Raw genomic sequence first — 20,137 nt, 5'->3', positions numbered from 1 at the left:
GTTATATTAAAGATATTTATTCAACTTGAACTAATTATTACTTTTCAAATATCATTAGAATAAGCTTTGTTTTGCTTATTTTAAATAATTTTTTATAATTATTGTCAAAGTGTAGGTATATAACAAAATCTCAATTTTAATTTTTTAAATATATCCTGCTATTTAATATGAAGGATTTTTCCCCAATATTAAGCAAGGAAGGACTAACTCATTTTCTCATTATTTCATATTTGTTGAAAAACTTCTTAAGAAAGTATATAATCTCATGACTATTTGGATCCTTAATCACTTTCATTTATCTTCATTGTGTTTTTCATTCATTCTTTCAACAAATATTTGAATGATCCTTTCAACAAATATTTGTGTGCCTATTATGTGCCAGACATTTTTCTATGCCATGGATAATATGTCAGCAATAAAATAAGAGATAGACAAAAATCTCTGCCCTCATATTCTAGAGTAGATAGACAATAATGAAGATAAATATACTATATTGGTAGGTAGTGGTAAGTTCTAATTAAAATAAAAAAGCTAAAGCAGAGGTATGGATGTTATGTGCTCAGGTAAAGGAGAGATTGAGTTTTCGTTATTTATTTATTTCTGAGACAAGGTCTTGCTCTGTCACCCATGCTGGAGTGCGGTGGTATGGTTATGGCTCATTGCAGTCTCAACCTCCTGGGCTCAAGTAATCCTCCTCAGCCTCCCAAGTAGCTGGGACCATAGGCATGTGCCACCATACCCATCTACTTTTTAAATTTTTTGTAGATATGAGGTCTCCCTATGTTACCCAAGCTGGTCTTGAATTCTTGGGTCAAGCAGTCCTCCCGCTTTGACCTTCCAAAGTGCTGGGATTGTAGGAGTGAGCCACCTCGCCTGACCATGAATTTTGAAATAAGGTAGCCAAGAAAACCTCACAGAAAAGCTGACTTATGAATAAATGCTTTAAGAAAGTAAGGGAAAGAGCAATCCAAGCAGAAGCAGCAGCAGTTGCTACAGCCCTGATGTGGAAGCGTAGCAGAGACGTGAAGGAGCAGCCAGCAGACTATTGTGACTAGAGCACAATGAACAAGAAGATAAGGCCAAATAGGTAATAGAGGGCCATATTACATAGTTTTATTGATCATCGTTAGGACTTCGGCTTTTATTGTTAGAGGTGGAAAGCCACTGATGCTTTTGAGCAGAGGAGTGATGTCTCATGTAAACATTTTAACAAGGTCATTCTGGCTGCTATGCTGAGAGAAATCCAAGGATGGACAAGAATGGAATCTACGAAACTAGTCATGGACTATTCCAGTAATCTAGGCAAGAGATAGTGTTGACTTGAATCAAGATATTAGCAGTGGAAGTAGTGGGAAGTTTTCATATGCTGCATGTATTTTGAAGGTAGAGCCAGCAGGACTACTGGTGACAAATACACAGTGTGTGAGGAAGAGAGGAGTCACGTACCTGAGCAATTGAAAGGGTAGAGTTGCTTCTAACTGAGATTTGGAATACTATACTTGGAGGTATAGATTTTGAAGGAAGTCTCAGGAGCTAATTTTAGGATATGTGTATCTGTTAGACATGCAAGTGGAGGTAACAGGCATTTGGATACACAGTTTCAGAATTTGTAGGAGATGTTTAGGGATGGAGCTGTAAATATGAGGGCCCTCAAACTATACAGTTATTATTTGGACAAAAATAGAAAAGATATCTAAGAACTGAACCTGGGAGACACCAGGTAGAGAGTCAGAGAGAGGAAGAGGAACTAACAAAGGAGATGGACAAGGAGCAGTCAGAAAGATAAGAACAAAACTAGGTGAGTATGGTGTTTTGGAAGCCAAGTGGAGGGAATAAAGTGTTCTGAATAAGTGAGAATAGTCAACTATGTCAAATCCTGCTGATTGGTAAAGAAAGATTGCAATTGAGAATTGGCCATTAGATTTAATGACATAGAAATTATTGATGACCAAGGTAAGAACAGTTTCAGTGGTGAGTTGGAGGCAAGAACTTGATTGGAGTGGGTTGAGAGAATATTTAATGAATATCTACTGCTCTTATTGTAAGCTCCCTACAGCCTGGAACTATGCTTTGTTCACTGCTATATTCTATCACCTAACACAGATCTGGCATATATTCGGCACTTAGAAAATATTGAATTAATGAATAAATGAGTAAAATAACATTTACTCACAAGAATCCTATCATTCTCCTGCAGAGAATATGATAGGAAAGGCCATAAGCTACTGTAACTTTGCTGCCATTACCTTATACCAGAATTTGTATTGTTGCACTTAATAGTAAAGCATTTTAGGTATCTGTTCATATGTCTGACTCTTCTGCCGGAGTGGGGCACATGGCATATAACCCAAAGCATTTCATATTGAATAAATGAACAAAAGCAAGCATGAATGAATGAAAGAGTGAATGAATATACCCAGAATTAAGTATAGTATAGTATGTTGTGATAAGTAATTATAATATAAAAATGATTACTATAATTATATATAATACAACTATATTATATATGATACAAACCATAGTGGGATAGGTATCATAAAAAATATACAAAAAGTTTTCACAGAACAAATGGCATTTGAGGCAGTCTTGGAAAAATCTTATAGAGCTTTGATTGATGGAAATGATCAAGAAAGAGCATTCAAAGAAGAAAATGCAAAATGCATCGTTAGGAAAGTAGTGTGTTCAGATCATAGTAAATCTGCCTTTGAGGGAAGTAGAACATGTGTAGGCAAGTGGGAAGGTGCAAAGCAATTTAGTCTGATGCCATTTCTTATTCTGATATTAATGATAATACTACTTTAAATTTGTAGGTTGTTACTGTTTCCAAAGCATTTTCACATATATTATTTCTAACATCACACCATCTCTATGACATAGTTAAGACAGACACTAGTTTTCCTGTTTCAAAAAATGAAGATCTGGGATTCACAGAGGTTGACTGACTTGACCAAGGCATGGTATCCAGTAATCGTCAGAGTCAAAACTCAGGTGTATGTTTTCTGACTCCAAGTCCTTGGCTTTTTCACTAATTCACAGGGGCCTTAAATGCAGGAGTACAAAATTGTACTTAATTTGGTATGAAGTGGAAACGTATTGATGTGGGAGAGCAGGGGAATGATGTCATCACAATTGTGTATTTAGAAAAATCAATTTGGCTAAAGGAAATATTGGACCAGGTAGAAACTGAACAATTATGAAACATTTGCAGTAGTCCATGAAAGAAAGAATGAGAACCAAAACAAGATTAGTTCAGTATGAATGGACAGAAGCAGAAGATTGAAGAGACCTTGTAAAAATACTATCTATCAGACTTACTTTTATGCCTAAGATTTTTCTACCTAAGTGACTATAATAATGGTGTTGGTAGAAAAAAGAGGCAGTTTGGGGGTGACCATGAGTGTGGTTGGGTGCAGTTAAGTTACACTGAAACAATTTGATCCTTCCAAGGCTTGCTTTTAAGGTTGATTAAATGGGGCCAGAGAAGGTTGGTTTTGGAGCATAATTTTGCTCCATTACTAAAGCAGTACTCTTCTGACTACTCTCCCTAATGCCTTGTTTATAACAGTTGTGGGTGTTTTTTGTTTGTTTGTTTGTTTTTGTTTTTTTTTTCATTCTGGTTAGTGAGAAAATGAACTATTCTTGGCATTTTATGAGCTTGGCATTTTTTCCCTCTGATCATTTGAAGTGGTTTCTGCCCCACTTTGTTATATATATGTACACACTCAGATACTCAGATATATGTTTTCTGTGTGTACACACACACACACACACACACACATATATATATATATACACACACACATACACACTCTCCAGTAATTAGCAAAGATTTGAGGGGAACCTTCAGCAGACTTCTGGAGCTTTTTCTATGCAACTGTCTCTCTGGCAGCATCTTCCAGGACACTTTCCTGAAGATTATATCCACCTTGGTCTCTCCAGATTTCCTACTCTGCATATTCAGCTCAGGACAACCACCAAGCTCTTTCTGGTTCTTCCTCCCTGTCAGTGGCCTGGAACTTTGCATGCAGTAAATTGGACAATTTTAGGGTTCATTTCATTTGTTTCTCCTCTCTCAGGTACCACTCTCTCTGCCTGATATGTAAGATGTACAAATTGTTGTTTTATATATTTGGTCTGACTTTTAGGTGTTTCAGTTCAGGAGGTAAATCTGGTTCCTGTTATGCCACCTTGGTCAGAAGCAGAATTCTTCCATAGATCTTAATGAAGCTAATTACAAAGACTAGTATGAGAGAAAGGCACTGTTAGCTAGTTGCTGAAATAATTTGAAGAAGATTTTTAATGACAATTAGCTTTCATCAAGAGGGGAGAAGGTAATGTTGATGTTGTGTCTTTAAAAGAGATGTTGAATAATAGCAATGAAACTAATTTTGCTGACTTTATTTTTTAATTTAAATTAAAATGATCAATTTATATTTTATTGTTTTCTACAACCCTTACTCATTACAGTGAAGTCATATACCTTTGTACTTTTTCCTTTTCCCATTTATGTTGTCCCTAGAAAAATGTATCTAAATGTCAACCTATAAAAAAATGGTGATATGGTGGAGATGAGTGGGTTTTATTTCACATGTAGTACTTAGATTTTAATAAACCATATACTTATAAAGTTCTTGACTGGCATCTTGATAGTATAAATAATTGAGTGAAATGCACAGACAATATACATCTTTACTCATAAATTCATAATTGCTAGATGCTGAAATAATATTTATTTAAACTAACCCTGTAGGTAGTAAAGAAGTCTTCAATAGCAGCCTGTATTAACTCACAAAGTGAAATAAAATTAGTGCTTTTTCAGGTTTTTTTTGTAAATTATTGTTGGTTTTTGATACTTGCTATTGACAAAGGAGATTTTTACTCTACTTTTATAAATTAAGGAAGATTTGTCACTTCCAAAACCTTCTAAAATTTGAAAATGTGTATGTCTATATATATTTATATAGAACCATTTATACTATATATATAGCTATATATGTGTGTGTGTATGTATATATTTCTAGGTAGTAAACTTAGGAAAATAAATTTGTCAAACTATTATTAATAATGGTAATATTAGCTCATTACTTTTAGTCTGTTATGAAGCATCCTGTTAATTGAGAAAGTGGTAACAAAAAGCACATGCTTTTTAACACCTTTTATTGAGACATTGTGAACATTAAAAAATAAATACAGTTAAGAGTACCTCAGTACTTAACGAGGACTGTATTAGGGTTCTCTAGAGAAACAGAACCAATAGGAGATATATAAGTATAGATAAATGAGATTTATTATGAGTAATTGGCTCACACATTTATGGAGGCTGAGATATCTCACAATATACTGTTTGCAAGCTGGACACCCAGGAAAGCCAGTGGTATAATTCAAAGTCCAGAGGCCTTTGTAATTCTGATTCCAAAGGCCTGAGAACCAGGAGGCTGGTGATACAAATCCTAGTCTAAAGGCAAGAGAAGATTAGATGAAATGTTCCGGTTCAAGCAGTGAGGTAGAAAAGAAGAGGCACAGTCCTCCTTCCTCTACCTTTGTTTTGTTCAGTCTCTCAGTTGATTAGATGATACCTGCTCACACTGGGGAGGACAGTTTACTGAGTCCACTGATTCAAATGCTGATCTCATCTGGAAACACCATCTCTCACACACACACACAAATAACATTTAACCAGATACCTAGGTATCCCCTGATCCAGTCAATTAACTAACACAAGGATCTTTAAAATCTCAGAAATATTCTGTACAAACCTGAAAAGTAAAATATACCCTTGAAATTAGTATCCCAGTATTGCGTTTGGATTAGCCACAGTCTTGAGTTTATCCTTTGGTGAAATGAAGACATTCTGTGAATAATCTTTGGCAAAAGAGTCATCTACATTTGTAATGTGGATAGTATCATTATATAATAGAGTATTTGTAATAACTGTAATTACCTATGTTAAAAGGAAAACCTTTGACAAATTGAATTTAACAGAGTTTAATTGAGGAAAGACCAATTCATAAATTGGCAGCCCCCAAGCCAGAAGATGTTCAGACACTCCAGCATAGCCACATGGTGGAAGATTTATGGACAGAAAAAGAAAAGTGACCTACAGAAACAAAAGTGAGGTACAGAAACAGCCAGATTGGTGACAGCTCAGCATTTGCTACAGTCTTGTTTACACATCCAGTTAGATTATCGTTCACTTTGTATGGAGAAACCTTTAGGCCGAACTTAAAACATTTAAGGAGGCAGCTTTAGGATAAACTTAACACTACATTCTCTTTTTTTTAACCAATAAAAGTAGACCGAAACATAGAACTTACATTACCATTTAGTTGATTGGTAATCATTCTAATTACCTCTTTTATTTCCTCTTTATCCATTCCCTGTACCCCTTTTTCCACTCATAGCTCTATGCCATCCCTTGGTTTCTCACCATGTTTACTCGTAAGTATCACTTCCCCTGGTTTTTTTGATATTGTATTAGCACAAGGACAGGCCAATGCCTCCCCATATTTTATATTTGCAATAACATTGAGCAGATGTAGTAAGTCTTTTTATGTATTTCTAACATAATAGAGTTGGGTAGAAAAGAATTTCAATCGTTCTGATCCCTGAATATCAAAGTGAGAATTCTATAAAATAAAAACCTATTGTACATTTCGTGATATTTGTACAAACTCTGTCCCCCTTTGAAAAAGAAATTATCAACTGTAGTATTTACATAAAGCTTATAAGGGCAACTATTACAACCAAATCAGGCTTAATTTTCAGAGATTCTTCAATAACTTTTATTTTTTAAACTAGGATTCCTCTAGAAATTAAGCAGATTATGTGAATGTGTAATATTTTAATTTACTATTAAATATTAATATAAATATTAATAAAGTGTACATCCTTACAAATAAAATATGCTTTACATGGTAACTGTAATAATATTTGAAGTAGATCTTTATGCACTGGCCTGGAAGATATACATAGTATTGTTAATAAGAAAAAGGCAGTTGCAAAAAATAGAAAGCTGCTCATAGGATTTTTGGTGGGAATTTATTAAAACAGTTGTTTAGATAATATAATAGATATGTCATTTTACTGTACCTAAAACAACACTAAAGTTCATCTAGATGAATAAATCTGTGAGAATAATATAACTGGAAAGTTCTGGGAAGACATATTATGAATGGTTAATAGGGTTAAAAATATTTTCTGTTAGGCCAGTCTGATTATCAATTTTTTAAGATGCCTTAGGAGGCTATAAATTTTCAAAGCCAAATAAACATTTCATTAAAAGAATTTGGTAGTATTAGCTCTTCAATAATAGTTTTGACCATAAAGTAATAATTATAGAACTAGTAAAGTAGGTTGTTATTGTTTTAATTGTTATTATTTTGGTTTTTTAATTTATTTATATTTTTATCATTTTACAGATGTGTTTCCACTACACAAAATTTTCCACCTCTGGGATACCTTACTACTTGGGAATTCCTCTTTTCCATTCTGTATTGGAGTAGCAATTCTTCAGCAGTTGCGGGACCGGCTTTTGGCTAATGGCTTTAATGAGTGCATTCTTCTCTTCTCCGATTTACCAGGTATAGATCTCAATAAATGGAACCATTAAATGAAATTTGACTATGAAATAATGACACATTCTTAAGCCATTCACAAAAATAACCATCCAGGCCTTCAGCACCTCTTCTGTTTGGGCCTCATCATCCTCTCTGGATTCTCTCTCTCATATACTGCCTCTTCTGCTGACCCAGCATTGTAAATACCAATCTGGGTCTTACCAGCTCACTGTGATTTACATCCATCTTGGTAATGCTACTAAATGGGTAAACGGCCAGGAAGTGGGGGCAATATCATATTTGCTCTTTTGCTTAGGACAGGGGCTGTTTATCTTCAGTGATGGAGAGTATAGAAAGGCCACTTGGGAAGGTGTTTAAGAATCTATGTTTATACAAAGATACAATTCACATGAAACTTTGTTCCCTCCTAGTGCTGCTTGCTAACAATTTGACAGTGTGACAAAAGGAAATACCGCCCTCTTAGGAGGACAAATCAAACTCCTGGGAAATTCTATGCCATGCAATGCAGGAGAGTATGTTAAGCTATATAGAGTATTCACAAGTAAGGAACTTGTAAACCTAGGAGTTGAATGTTTAAATGTAGAAATAATGGATAACTATAAGCTTTGATGCTATGGTTAAAAAGATGAAATTAATGTCGTCACCTAGGATGTAACTAAATCTATATTTTTGCGGAAACTTCAATTTTTTAGGTGAAAAAATTCACATACTTTATTGACTGCATCTCTTCTGCTGTTCTCCATATTTTCAGGCAGGCCCAAGTTACTGCTGGTAATAAACTCACTTAAAATTATCCCAGAATCAAATTTACCTGAAAACTAAGTAAAAAACAAAAGGAAGGTCCCTTAAGATTATATCTTTATTAATTACTCTGAAGAAAAATAAGAAACCTACTGCCGAACCTCATTTTTATGTTTAATGGTTGATCTGTACTTGGTACTTTACTTTCAAAAAAAAAAAATTTTTTTTTTTAATTTTTTATTATTTGTGGGAAAATAATAAGAAAAATGCTTTGGATTTATTTAAAACTTTTTCTTCCCCCTTCCCTCAAAATTGAAGCTATTATTATCAGCTTTCTGACTTATCAAATTTTAATTAAAGTGAGTTATTTCTTATATGAATAAATAGTTTAGGTCATATTTTTTCTGGGAGATTCTTTATGAAAATCAAGTTATCCATTTTTTTTGTTTTGAACAGTAATAAATAAGCTAGTTTCGCAAACTAGGAATACTGTTTATTTTTTGCAGATGATTCCTTGTCATTTCCAGCTTGCCAAAGTAAACATAGGATGATTGATTAGGATTAAAATACATTTTCTGGCCAGTTCTAAATATATATATATATATATATGGAATGCTGATTGTACATTTTCAAATTAAGCAAATTTATTGCCTTTCTAATTTGATGCATAAATGCTCCTGTTAAACATTGGTGAAGCATCTGTTTTTATACTTTATAGGGAGATTAGTGGCAACTCTGCTTGTCTATTAAAAAAACACATGCAACTGTGTATTTTACAGTCAACTGACATATTTCTATCTTAATTCCATAGGAAAAATTATGTCTGTATATCTTTAAAATTGCCTGCTTTGGGTTTACTTTACAGATGGTACAAGATTAGAATAAAGTTTCTCTATTAATTCAAAACTGAAAGGATTTACACAATATTCTTACTAATGATCATTCAAGAGATGTTACCTTGCTTGTTTTAGGCCTTAGAAAATGAAATTCTGGTAATTTTATCCTTTCTATTCACTATATCATAACATCTGTCAAACCTTATTAAGCACTCATTTTGTTCAGAGCATGCTATTCAAATAGGAATAAAATCTATTTAGTTGATGTAGTGTCAGCTGGTACAATTGGGTTTCTTTGCTTAATTTCTCTTACTGAAAATTCATCTTTCCATGAAATAATTAATTTGTTTTGTTTATAAATAGGTTATCCTACATGCAAAGACCCAAGATATTTCATCTTCTATTATTAAGTCTTCAATTCAGTCCCATCATCCCTGCTCCTAATATCTCAATGCGTTAATGATAGGTCCTATTAAAGCACTTAACTGGATGAACAGGAATGACATTTTCCACATATTTTCAAAGTTGCCTAGCTTATCTATGTCTTCTTCCTTCCCATTTACATTGCCACCTAATACCTGAACAAAATATTATTTATTAGTAATAGTATAAACTTCAAATAAATAAGTTCAAATGTTCACAGTAGGCACAAATTTGATATTTTTAACTGATGAGCATTCTATCTGTTAAAAGTATATATGAATAATTCTATTTTCATTTTATAGCAAGATACATAGTGAAATACAAGTTCAGTCATCCCCCAGTATCAATGGGGGATTGGTTTCAAGACCCCCCACAGATACTGTAATCCACAAATGCTGTAGTCCCTTTGCATGTAACCTGTGCACATCCACATTTATACTTCAGATCATCTCATGATAACTTTTAATGCCTAATACAATAGAAATGCTATGTAAATAGTTGTTATACTATATTGTTTAGGGAATAATGACAAGAAAAAAAGTCATGCTCAGTACAGACACAGACATTCATTTTTATTCCCCAAATATATTCAATGTGCAATTGGTTAAATCCATGGATGCAGAACCCACAGATATAGAGAGCGGACTATATAAGAAAATTTTTTATGTACTTAAAAGTTCTTCATATGTTTAGATTGAATGTGTTCTGAGTGTATTTGGGGAAGTAGGACAAGAATCTGGTGACCTCTGAATTTATTTTCACACATATTTTATGTAGCATAGAATTTGAGAGGATTTATTTGGTCTCTTAAAACAATAAGGCTTTGAGTTTACTTGAAGTAAAACTTATTTTAGTCAGAGGTATAATATAATTGTGAAGTTTTAGCTAAAAAACAAATGTTCATATTAATCTAAGCAGCAGATATATTTTCATGAAATGCTTAACCAAAGCAAAGAAAGCAGATATCAGTGTTGTGGTTCGATACCACCATCAGATGAGTGGACAGTTGACTGCTATAACTTTTCCATTATTCAGTACTTATCTTAATAAAGCAAAAGTGTTGCCAAGTAAATTTTGTTACACTACATTTATATCCAAAGTTTTTAAAGTATTTTAGAGATTTTTAAGTATATAAATGAGAAGCAATCTGAGTTTTCAGTCAATAGTTTTTTACTCTCATCTAGGGATAAATATAAATTAAATAGGGTTACTGTAATATTTATGTGTAATCTTTCCATTATAAACAGTGGCTTAGATTTTTGAAACTATAAGACTTAATCAAATATAAGCTTATTATAGCCAGTAGGCTGCTAATTTGTGACTCCTTTTTTAAATAGTTATCATGGTGATGAACACTGCAGAAAACAATAGGAGTTTAAAACAGGGAGTTAGGGAGTTTTTCTTAAGTAAATGATACTTAAGATAATATCTGAAATTATTTAAGTGATATTGAGGAGTGGGGAGTGGAAAGAGGAAAATATTGTAGACAGAGGGAATAAAATGCTCAAAGGCCTCAGACAACTGAAGGACATTAGAGCACACAGGAAAGTGGAGAGGAGTGGCTAGAAAAGTGAATGGAGAGATAGACAAAGAAGGATCATGCAAGATCTTGTAGGCCACATTAAAGATTTTTTAAAATAATATTTGTTGAGATATTTTTTCAATATTTTTGAAGTAATGAAAAAAGTACTTAAAATAACATCAGGTACCAAAATATGAACACTATAATTGATATTAATGCAGAGCTTTCTGATCTCTCTACATCAGGGTGATCTATCATGAGTGAAGCAAAGGATTCTTAACATACGTGCTCCTAATAGTTATCCATCATTTTTCCCCCTGTCTTATAGCCAGATATGGGATGGAGAAATGATTTGTGAAACAGTAGAGCAACTGTAGTACACAGTTGTTCAGTGAAAGTTTTGTACTGTCAAGCCTGTAATATTGATGCCACTTGACCTGAAACTGAGAATCAATTATTCCCATCTTCTGCTTGTAGCTACATGATCTTCATGCATGTCTTTTTTTTTTTTTTTTTTTTTTTTTTTTTTTTTTGAGATGGAGTCTCACTCTGTTGCCCAGGCATGATTTCGGCTCACTGCGTGTCTATTTCTAAGTATACCTTGGAATTGCAAAAGGACAATCAAAATGAAAATTAAATTTGGAGATTTTAGCAGTAGTCCTTCTCTCCCCCATCTATCCATAAAAATTACATATAAACATTAAAATCTAGACGCCATATTAAAGTCTTGTGTGTTTAAAATTAGTTAAGGATAAGTAAGAAAGTGTTAATTTGTTTATATTGGTATGGTGTATAGTCACTGAAATAAAGCTTTATGAAAAATTATTTTTAAAACCTCCAGTTATGTCAGTCTTGTTTCTGGTGGAAATACTGCATTATTTTATGGAAAAGAGGAAAATTTAAAAACAGATATTACAGTTTATCACCTCCAAGCTAATAAATGGTCATGAAAACAGCAGCCAGTAGCATGGCTGATGAAGACTCTGAAATTATAACGTGATTCTAGGAAGCTAGAAGAATTCATATAACACTGACCTAATTGTTGCTCTTGAAGCATACAACTAATTTTGCAACATGTAAATACTTTATAAAGTTTAAAAGAAATGTTTCGTACATATTGAGAACTGTAATGAAAAATAATGTCAGAGGTGATCAGAATTTCTACTTATCTTGAAAATTTAGAGTAGATCTGAGTACTTATACATCTTAAACCTGGTCCCAAATTGTCAAGAATCTGATAGGAAGGCCTTTCTTTATAGCAGAGCTTCTTGTTTTATGGTTGATAAGGGTTTCTGTTTTGTGAAAGGGTTCTCGCTTTCTGAATTTTTGAGCAGTCCAAAAGTTATATTATAGTTTAGATCAGTGTTATTAAGAGTATTTTGTTTCAGGATACCAATGATGGCATTAAGTTTGTATTTGTTTTACCATTGAATGTTTATATGTGCCTTAGGTTTGCAAAACAAAATATATAGAGCATTTTTCACTTTTGAAGTAGATTAAAAGTAATTAACCACAAAAACCTTTAAAAGTCAGAAACTGTTTAAAATATCCCTACATATACTACTGATAGATATTGCAATAAGAATGTAAGTACCAAAATGTATTAAATTTAAGAAAGATATTTAAGGCATCAAAAGAATATACCTTGAAATAGTAAGAACCATCTGTGAGAAACCAACAGCCAGAATGAGGCTGAATGGGCAATAACTGAATGCATATTCCCCTTGAGAATTGAAACAAGACAAGTATGGCCACTCTCACCACTCCTATTCCACATAGTACTGGAAGTCTTAGCTACAACAATCAGGCAAGATAAAGAAATTAAAGGGATCTGAATAGGAAGAAGAGGAATCAAACTGTCTCTTTTCACAAATGATATAGTTTTGTGCCTGGAAATCCCCATAGCCTCTGCTCAAGAGCTCCTAGATTTGATGAAAACTTTAGCCAAGTATTAGGATTAAAAAATCAATATGTAAAAATCAGTAGCACTTCTGTACACTGTGTCCAAGGTGAGAACCCAATCAAGAACGCAATCTCACTTACAATAGCCAATAAAAAAAGTTCATTACCTAAGAGTACATCTGCCCAAAGGAGGTGAAAGATCTCTACAATGACAACTACAAAACACTGCTTAAAGAAATCATAGATGGCCAGGCACAGTGGCTCACGCCTATAATACCAGCACTTTGGGAGGCTGAGGTGGGCAGATCACAAGGTCAGGAGTTCGAGACCAGCCTGATCAATATGGTGAAACCCCATCTCTACTAAAAATACAAAATTAGCTAGGCGTGGTGGCGTGCGCCTGTAATCCCAGCTACTCAGGAGGCTGAGGCAAGAGAATAGCTTGAACCTGGGAGGCGGAGGTTTCAGTGAGCCAAGATCGCGCCACTGCACTCCAGCCTGGGCGACAGAGTGAGACTCCATCTCAGAAAAGAAAAAAAAAAAAAAGAAATCGTAGATGATGCAAACAAATGGAAAAATATTCCATACTCATGGATCAGAAGAATCAATGTTGTTAAAATGGACATATTGCCCAAAGCAATTTATAGATTCAGTGCTATTCCTATCAAACTACCAACAACATTTATCACAGAATTAGAAAAAAATATTCTAAAATGCATATGGTACCAAAAAAGACCCCGAATCACTAAAGCAATCCTAAGCAAAAAGGACAAAGCTAGAGACATCACACTACCCAATTTCAAACTCTACTACAAGGATATGGTAAAGAGAACAGCATGATACTGGTACAAAAACAGACACATAGATCAATGGAATGGGTTAGAGAGTCCAGAATTAAGGCCACACACCTACAGCTATCTAATCTTCAACAAAGTTGACAAAAATAAGCAATGAGGAGGGGATTCCCTATTCAGTAAATGGCACTGGGATAGCTAGCAAGCCGTATGCAGAAGATTGAAACTGAAGCCCTTCCTTTCATCATATATGAAGATTAACTCGAGAGGGCATAAACATTTAAATATAAGACCACAATAAGAATCCTAGAAGAAAACTGAGGAAACACCATTCTGGACCTGGGCCTTGGGAAAGTATTTATGACTAAGTCCTCAAGAGCAATTGCAACAAAAACAAAAATTGACAAATGGGACCTAATTAAGTTCTTTAAGCTTCTGCACAGCAAAAGAAACTGTCAACAGAGTAAACAGAAAACCTACAGAATGGGAGAAAATATTTGCAAACTGTTTATTTGACAAAGGTCTACTATCCAGAGTCTAAAAACAACTTAAACCAACAAGGAAAAAACAAATGACCCCTTTAAAAATGTAAATAATACATGAACAGACACTTCTCAAAAGAAGACATCTGTGTAGCCAACAAGCATATGAAAAAATTGTTCAACATCACTAATCATTAGAGAAATGCAAATCGAAACCACAATGAGATACTATCTCATACCAGTCAGAATGGCTGTGATTGAAAAACCAACAAATAGCAGATGCTGGTGATGTTGCAAAGAAAAGGGAACCCTTATACACTGCCTACAGGAATGTAAACTAGTTCAGCCACTGTCAAAAGCAGTCTGAAGATTTCTCAAAGAACTTAAAACAGAGCTTCTATTCAACCCAGCAATCCCATTACTAGGCATATACCCAAAGGATTATAAATCATTCTGCCATAAGGACACATGCATGTGTATGTTCATCACAACACTGTTCAAAAATAGCAAAGACACAGAATCAACCTAAATGCCCATCAATGGTGGACTGCATAAAGAAAATGTGATACATATACACCATGGAATACTACACAGTCATAGTTAATCCACCAGTCACCAAGCCCTGCCCACATAAAACAAACAAACAAACAAACAAAAAACTTCCAATCTGATTTTTGGTGCTGTTCTTGTAAATATATAGAATCAAAGATCACAAAATCTCTGAGGAAAGCTTCCAATTAAGATTCAAAACAGTACAAACTGAAAAAATAATATATTCAGAAAGATAACTATGAGAAAATTACTATGAAAAAGCAGAACTTTTAAATATAACAATGAAAAATATTTTGCATTGAATATCTGGAAATTGATTTTTTTTTTGAGAGAGAGAGTCTTGCTCTGTAGCCAGGCTGGAGTACAGTGACGTGATCATGGCTTACTGCAGTCTTCGCCTCTCAGGTTCAAGCAATTCTCGTGCCTCAGCCTCCTGAGTAGCTGGGATTACAGGTGAACTCCACAACATTTGGCTAATTTTTGTATTTTTGTTTAGTAGAGACAGGGTTTCACCATGTTGGCCAGACTGCCGTCAAACTCCTGGCCTCAAGTGATCCTCCTGCCTTGGCCTCCCAAAGTGCTAAGATTACAGGCATGAGCCACTGTGCCTGGCCTGGAAATTGAAATTGATATAGAAATGCAATGATGTTTGTGATGAAAATGTGAAATGATAAACTTTAGGAAATCTCACAGAGTATGGAACAAAAATACACATGGAAAGTAAGAATAAAAAGACAAAATTGTTAGAAATTAAATTCAGGAAGTTCAAGATTCTTCATTATAGAATAGAAGATTTAAAAAGAAACAAATTATCACAAACATCAAAAACATACTTTTTCTGTAACTCAGGGATCCACCAAATGCCCAGCACAATGAAGTATATGCTTAAGTATATCACCATGAAATTTCATAATACATGGATCCTGAAAGTTAACAGAGATACAGAAAATCATGTACAAATAATCTTAAATCAGAATTTTATCACACTTCTCAGCAGAAGACATTGGAGCTCTACCTTTAATAACCCTGAAGGAAAAAATTCAACCCTAGAATGCTCTACTTGGTGAAACTATCAGTCAAGGGCAGATTAATTATATTCTTTGAAGGTTTTTAAGTAGCTTACCTCCTGTGTACTCTTTCTTTGTAACTGCTGGATAATGTGTTTCATCAAAATGAGAAGTAAATATGAAAGAGTGGTAAATGTCTTACCCAAAAAGTTAGGAATCAAATATAGGGGAAAGCCTAAGAGAATTGGATAATGATAAAGAGAAGTTCCAGGACAATAGCTATTCAGTAAATTTCAGAAGCAATTCATAGCCATTAAAGTGAGAGAAGAGTAGGCTCAGGAAAGCTGTCTTTTCCATCTATGCTTGCCCAAATGGTTGTGTTTTATCATATTGAAAATAGTTCAGTATTTCTGAAAGATCTGATACTAATGGGTGCCAATGAAGCAATTAATAGGTTTAGAGAAGTTATTTTACCCAGAATTGCAAAATATCTCATGGAACTGTAATTCAAACCTGGGAAACCATAATCCATGTTTTATTCACAATGCACTGTCTCAATAATTATAATGCAAGGTTAAAAAACAGTAGTGCCATGTAATGAGAGATTACTTTGTAGGAGTAATTGTGCATTTTAATGTACAGTTCACAAAGTACTTTTGCATTATATTTTGATTATGATAATGTGCTTTGGAAGGATTTTAAGATGAGAGGTGACATGAGTCAAGTGAATGGAAAATGAGATATCTGTCAGAACTAACAATCAGGGTAGAATCAGGATGGATGCCAGTACATCATCAAGATTCATTGTAAACCTTCTATGGTGTTGATGGGATGTCTTTGAAGCAGATACAAAAGACTTTTCCAATGCCAGTGATTTAAGGACTGCACTACCCCCTTTGCTCTAGATCACTGACTCAACTTCAAACTTTTACTGGTGACAGATGTGTCAAATTGATTTGAGCCCTGCAAATACAAAATCTATGGACTGAAACCCTTTCCTTTGGAAATTAACCTGTGTTAAGTAGACAGACTTCAGATGGTTGAGTGTTTTCCCTCATTGGCTGCCAAATTTTTATCTTAACTACTTGAATGGAAAGTTTTGTAAAATAAATTGCTCAATCTCTTTCTTCTTAAGCAGGCTAGAGGAACCTGTCTTAAACTGATTTTTCTTCTAGTTTGTGTTTGTATTTTCTTTGTGAAATAACAAGTTGCTATTGTTATAGAGCTTCACTATATTATCCATTGCCCAAATAAACAGGCCCATGTCTCAAAGCTTGTTTCACCCTGTTTTACAGTTTTTTTATTAGGAATAACATGTGAGGTGATGAAATCTGACCTTTTTTTGTAGCCATGGAAGTAATGAGCTGTGAAGTTGGCAAACATCACTAAGGAATGCCTAATTGAGTAACTGGTCTTATCAGACTCTCTGATCATATTCCAAATTTAAGTTAGTTAGGAAGTAACAAAAGATGCCTTATAACCTAATAGTAACTTCAGACATCTACCCTTAGTAACATGCTTAATAAATCACTTAACTTCCTTTTGTCTTAGTTTCTTTATCTTTAGCAGAAATAGAGGATGGGAAGAATAATAACAATACCTGTCTTTAATAATCATTGTAAGAATTAAATGGATTAAGTGAAAGTGTACAATACCTGTCACATAATAGATGATCAGTGTTATCTTCTTTTCCCCTCTTCCAGATTTCTCCACCTTACCACAGCAGAAAACTCTAAATGATTACTCATGCACTATCCACAGAATTTAGTTAATGCCTATTTCCTTTTCCCCTTGTAAGCCCTTCATTTCAAAAAGAGGGGAGAAAAAAAGAACTTACCACTTTGTGACATGTGATATATTTTTCTCCACTGCCTGCCTGAGCTGACACTTGGACTTTTACAGAGGAAATGACGATATATGCCATTTGCTACTTTTAGAAATATGGAAAGATAAAAACTCGTCAATGCTAAATTCCTTTATCACAGTCAACTTCTTGAATTTCTCCTGCCTTTCTGTGATCTCTCCACTTTCACCATAGAGGACTGGCTAACTTCTCATCAGCACTGTTGGCCTCCTAAGGAGATACAGTCTCATCAAAAACCAAATGATACAGAGTTGTAGTAACCTTTCTATGTATATTACCTCTGCATTAAAGATGCTTAAATTTCAAACATGAGAAACAAAAGGAAATCTAATATGAAAGTGTTTCTATTTTATCTTTTAATCAAGTGCATTTAAACCTTACTTGATGAAACTTTAAAACCTTTCTTCATTTAACTCAAGAAATTATTAAAGAATGGAGAAATGCTGGTTGGGCACAGTGGATGATGCCTGTAATCCTAAAACTTTGGGAGGCAAAGGCAGGTGAATTGCCTGAGGTCAGGAATTCAAGAACAGCCTGGGCAACATGGCGAAACCCCATGTCTACTAAAAATACAAAAAATTAGCCAAGTGTTGCGGCACGGGCCTGTAATTCCAGCTCCTAGGGAGGCTGAGGCACGAGAATTTCTTGAACCTGGGAGGCCAAGGTTGCAGTGAGCCATGATTGCGCCACTGCACTCCAGCCTGGGAGACAGAACAAGACTATCTCAAAAACAGGGGAAAAAAAAAAAAAAGAGAGAGAGAGAAATGCTGAATTGAGATTCTGAAAATTTTTTTCTAATTATTTTATATCTTATTTAATGGCAGTAAAACTGTCAGTTCACTTTACTAGAATGCATTCTGAATCACTAATCAACATCTTCTGTATCTTTTGTCTACCTGTTCGCAAATTGTACTCTCCCCCCACAACTTTCATTTTACATTGGAAAAGTGGAAACATTAATTCAAAATAAATTTGGCAGATTTTTAAATAAAGAGATATGTTATATTCTGTGGCATTTAAATGATACTCTGAAATATACAAACATATATATGTATGTATATGTAGATAATTCCAAGTAAAAGACACACATGAAAACATAAGTAGATACATTTACAAATATATGTAAGCAAATTATACCATCATTTCCATCAATCCAATATTTCCATCAATCCAGTCATAAATATGCTGATTAATATCTACATTGTTTCTTTACTGATATTTTTTCTAATAACTTATCGTTGCCATATTTAGATATATTCACTTAGGAGAGATGCTGTGTGTTACTTTAAAAGAGCAATCTAAATTCTATACATGTGCTTTTTTAAAACATTTCTATCTAGAAATTGACATTGAACGCTGTGTGAGAGAATCTATCAACCTGTTTTGTTGGACTCCTAAAAGTGCTACTTACAGACAGCATGCTCAACCTCCAAAGCCAACTTCTGACAGCAGTGGAGTCAGAAGTTCGGCACCTTATTTCTCTGCTGAGTGTCCAGATCCTCCAAAGACAGATCTGGTATGTATTTGCGGATTTAGTTTGCAAAGTCTAAAAGGAGATGGATGTTAAAATTAATATACCCTAGTAGCATTATTGCTCTTAATGGTATCATTTATGTCCTTTTAATGTAGCTATTTTCTAACCTGTGATTAGATTCATAGAAATATTCCAGAAAACCATTATATCTGTTTGGTTATAGAGTTAAGAAGATTGTTTTGATGTATTCCTCCAGGTAGCAAGTTTTGCTTTTTTTGTATGCATTTGTCATATCTGTTTATATATCAGTTGGTTATATAGTGAGAGATTACAGAAGCAAAGAAAGAATTAAAAAAATAGAAAAAGAGTTGTTAATAGAGCAGGAACTTATTCTTAGTTAACAGAAGAAACAGCATTTTTAAAACTATGCCCATGTAGGTGTTTCAACATTATCATTATTATTAAACACAGTTTATAAATATGGTCAACAAAGCTTTCAGTTATAATAATTCATACATTTCAAATATTCTGATATTATCATAGTATCATAATTATTTCCATGAAATTGAATTTCAGTCAGTATGTATGTATTGCTTTTCAGATATGGCACTTTCTATGATTTTATTTATGTCCCCAAATATATGAGTGCATTCATTTGCACGTATTTCCATCCCAATCAAATTATATTAAGGTCACTTATAAACATGACCCTGCTTATGATTCAGTACAGAGCAATTTCAATAATTATAATCTCTGCCTCTAGATATATAGATGATAGAGAGGGAAACAGCTAAATGATTATACGTATGAAAGATTATAAGACATTTCTAAAATATCCTGAGAGAGAAAAGAATAAGAACCCACACTTATGAATAAATATTTGCATTATAGTTTTCCAAAAGTAGTAGTTTTCTTCTGCCTGCCCGGAAGAAAGTAAGTTCTCAAATACTAGAAATATTCAGC

At 33.9% G+C, this 20,137-nt stretch overlaps 1 protein-coding gene across 7 annotated transcripts in view; it reads left to right on the top strand.

The window, feature by feature from the left end:
• Positions 1 to 20,137, top strand: part of TBCK (TBC1 domain containing kinase) — a 241,420-nt gene that overhangs the window by 110,460 nt on the left and 110,823 nt on the right. For 5 of the 7 annotated variants that reach the window (XM_074040263.1, XM_005555619.5, XM_074040264.1 and 2 more), the window contains 3 exons: positions 6,402 to 6,438; positions 7,419 to 7,580; positions 19,041 to 19,216. In XM_074040263.1, the coding sequence (XP_073896364.1) occupies positions 6,402 to 6,438; positions 7,419 to 7,580; positions 19,041 to 19,216 (375 nt within the window). The remainder of the gene's footprint in view (positions 1 to 6,401; positions 6,439 to 7,418; positions 7,581 to 19,040; positions 19,217 to 20,137) is intronic. The other 2 variants (XR_012434998.1, XR_012434997.1) reach the window with 1 other exon arrangement.

The sequence above is a fragment of the Macaca fascicularis genome, chromosome 5 (genome assembly GCF_037993035.2).
Source record: "Macaca fascicularis isolate 582-1 chromosome 5, T2T-MFA8v1.1".
Classification (NCBI taxonomy): Eukaryota; Metazoa; Chordata; class Mammalia; order Primates; family Cercopithecidae; genus Macaca; species Macaca fascicularis.
The sequence above is the reverse complement of the archived record's forward strand: the minus strand, read 5'-3'. Positions and strand labels throughout refer to the sequence as shown.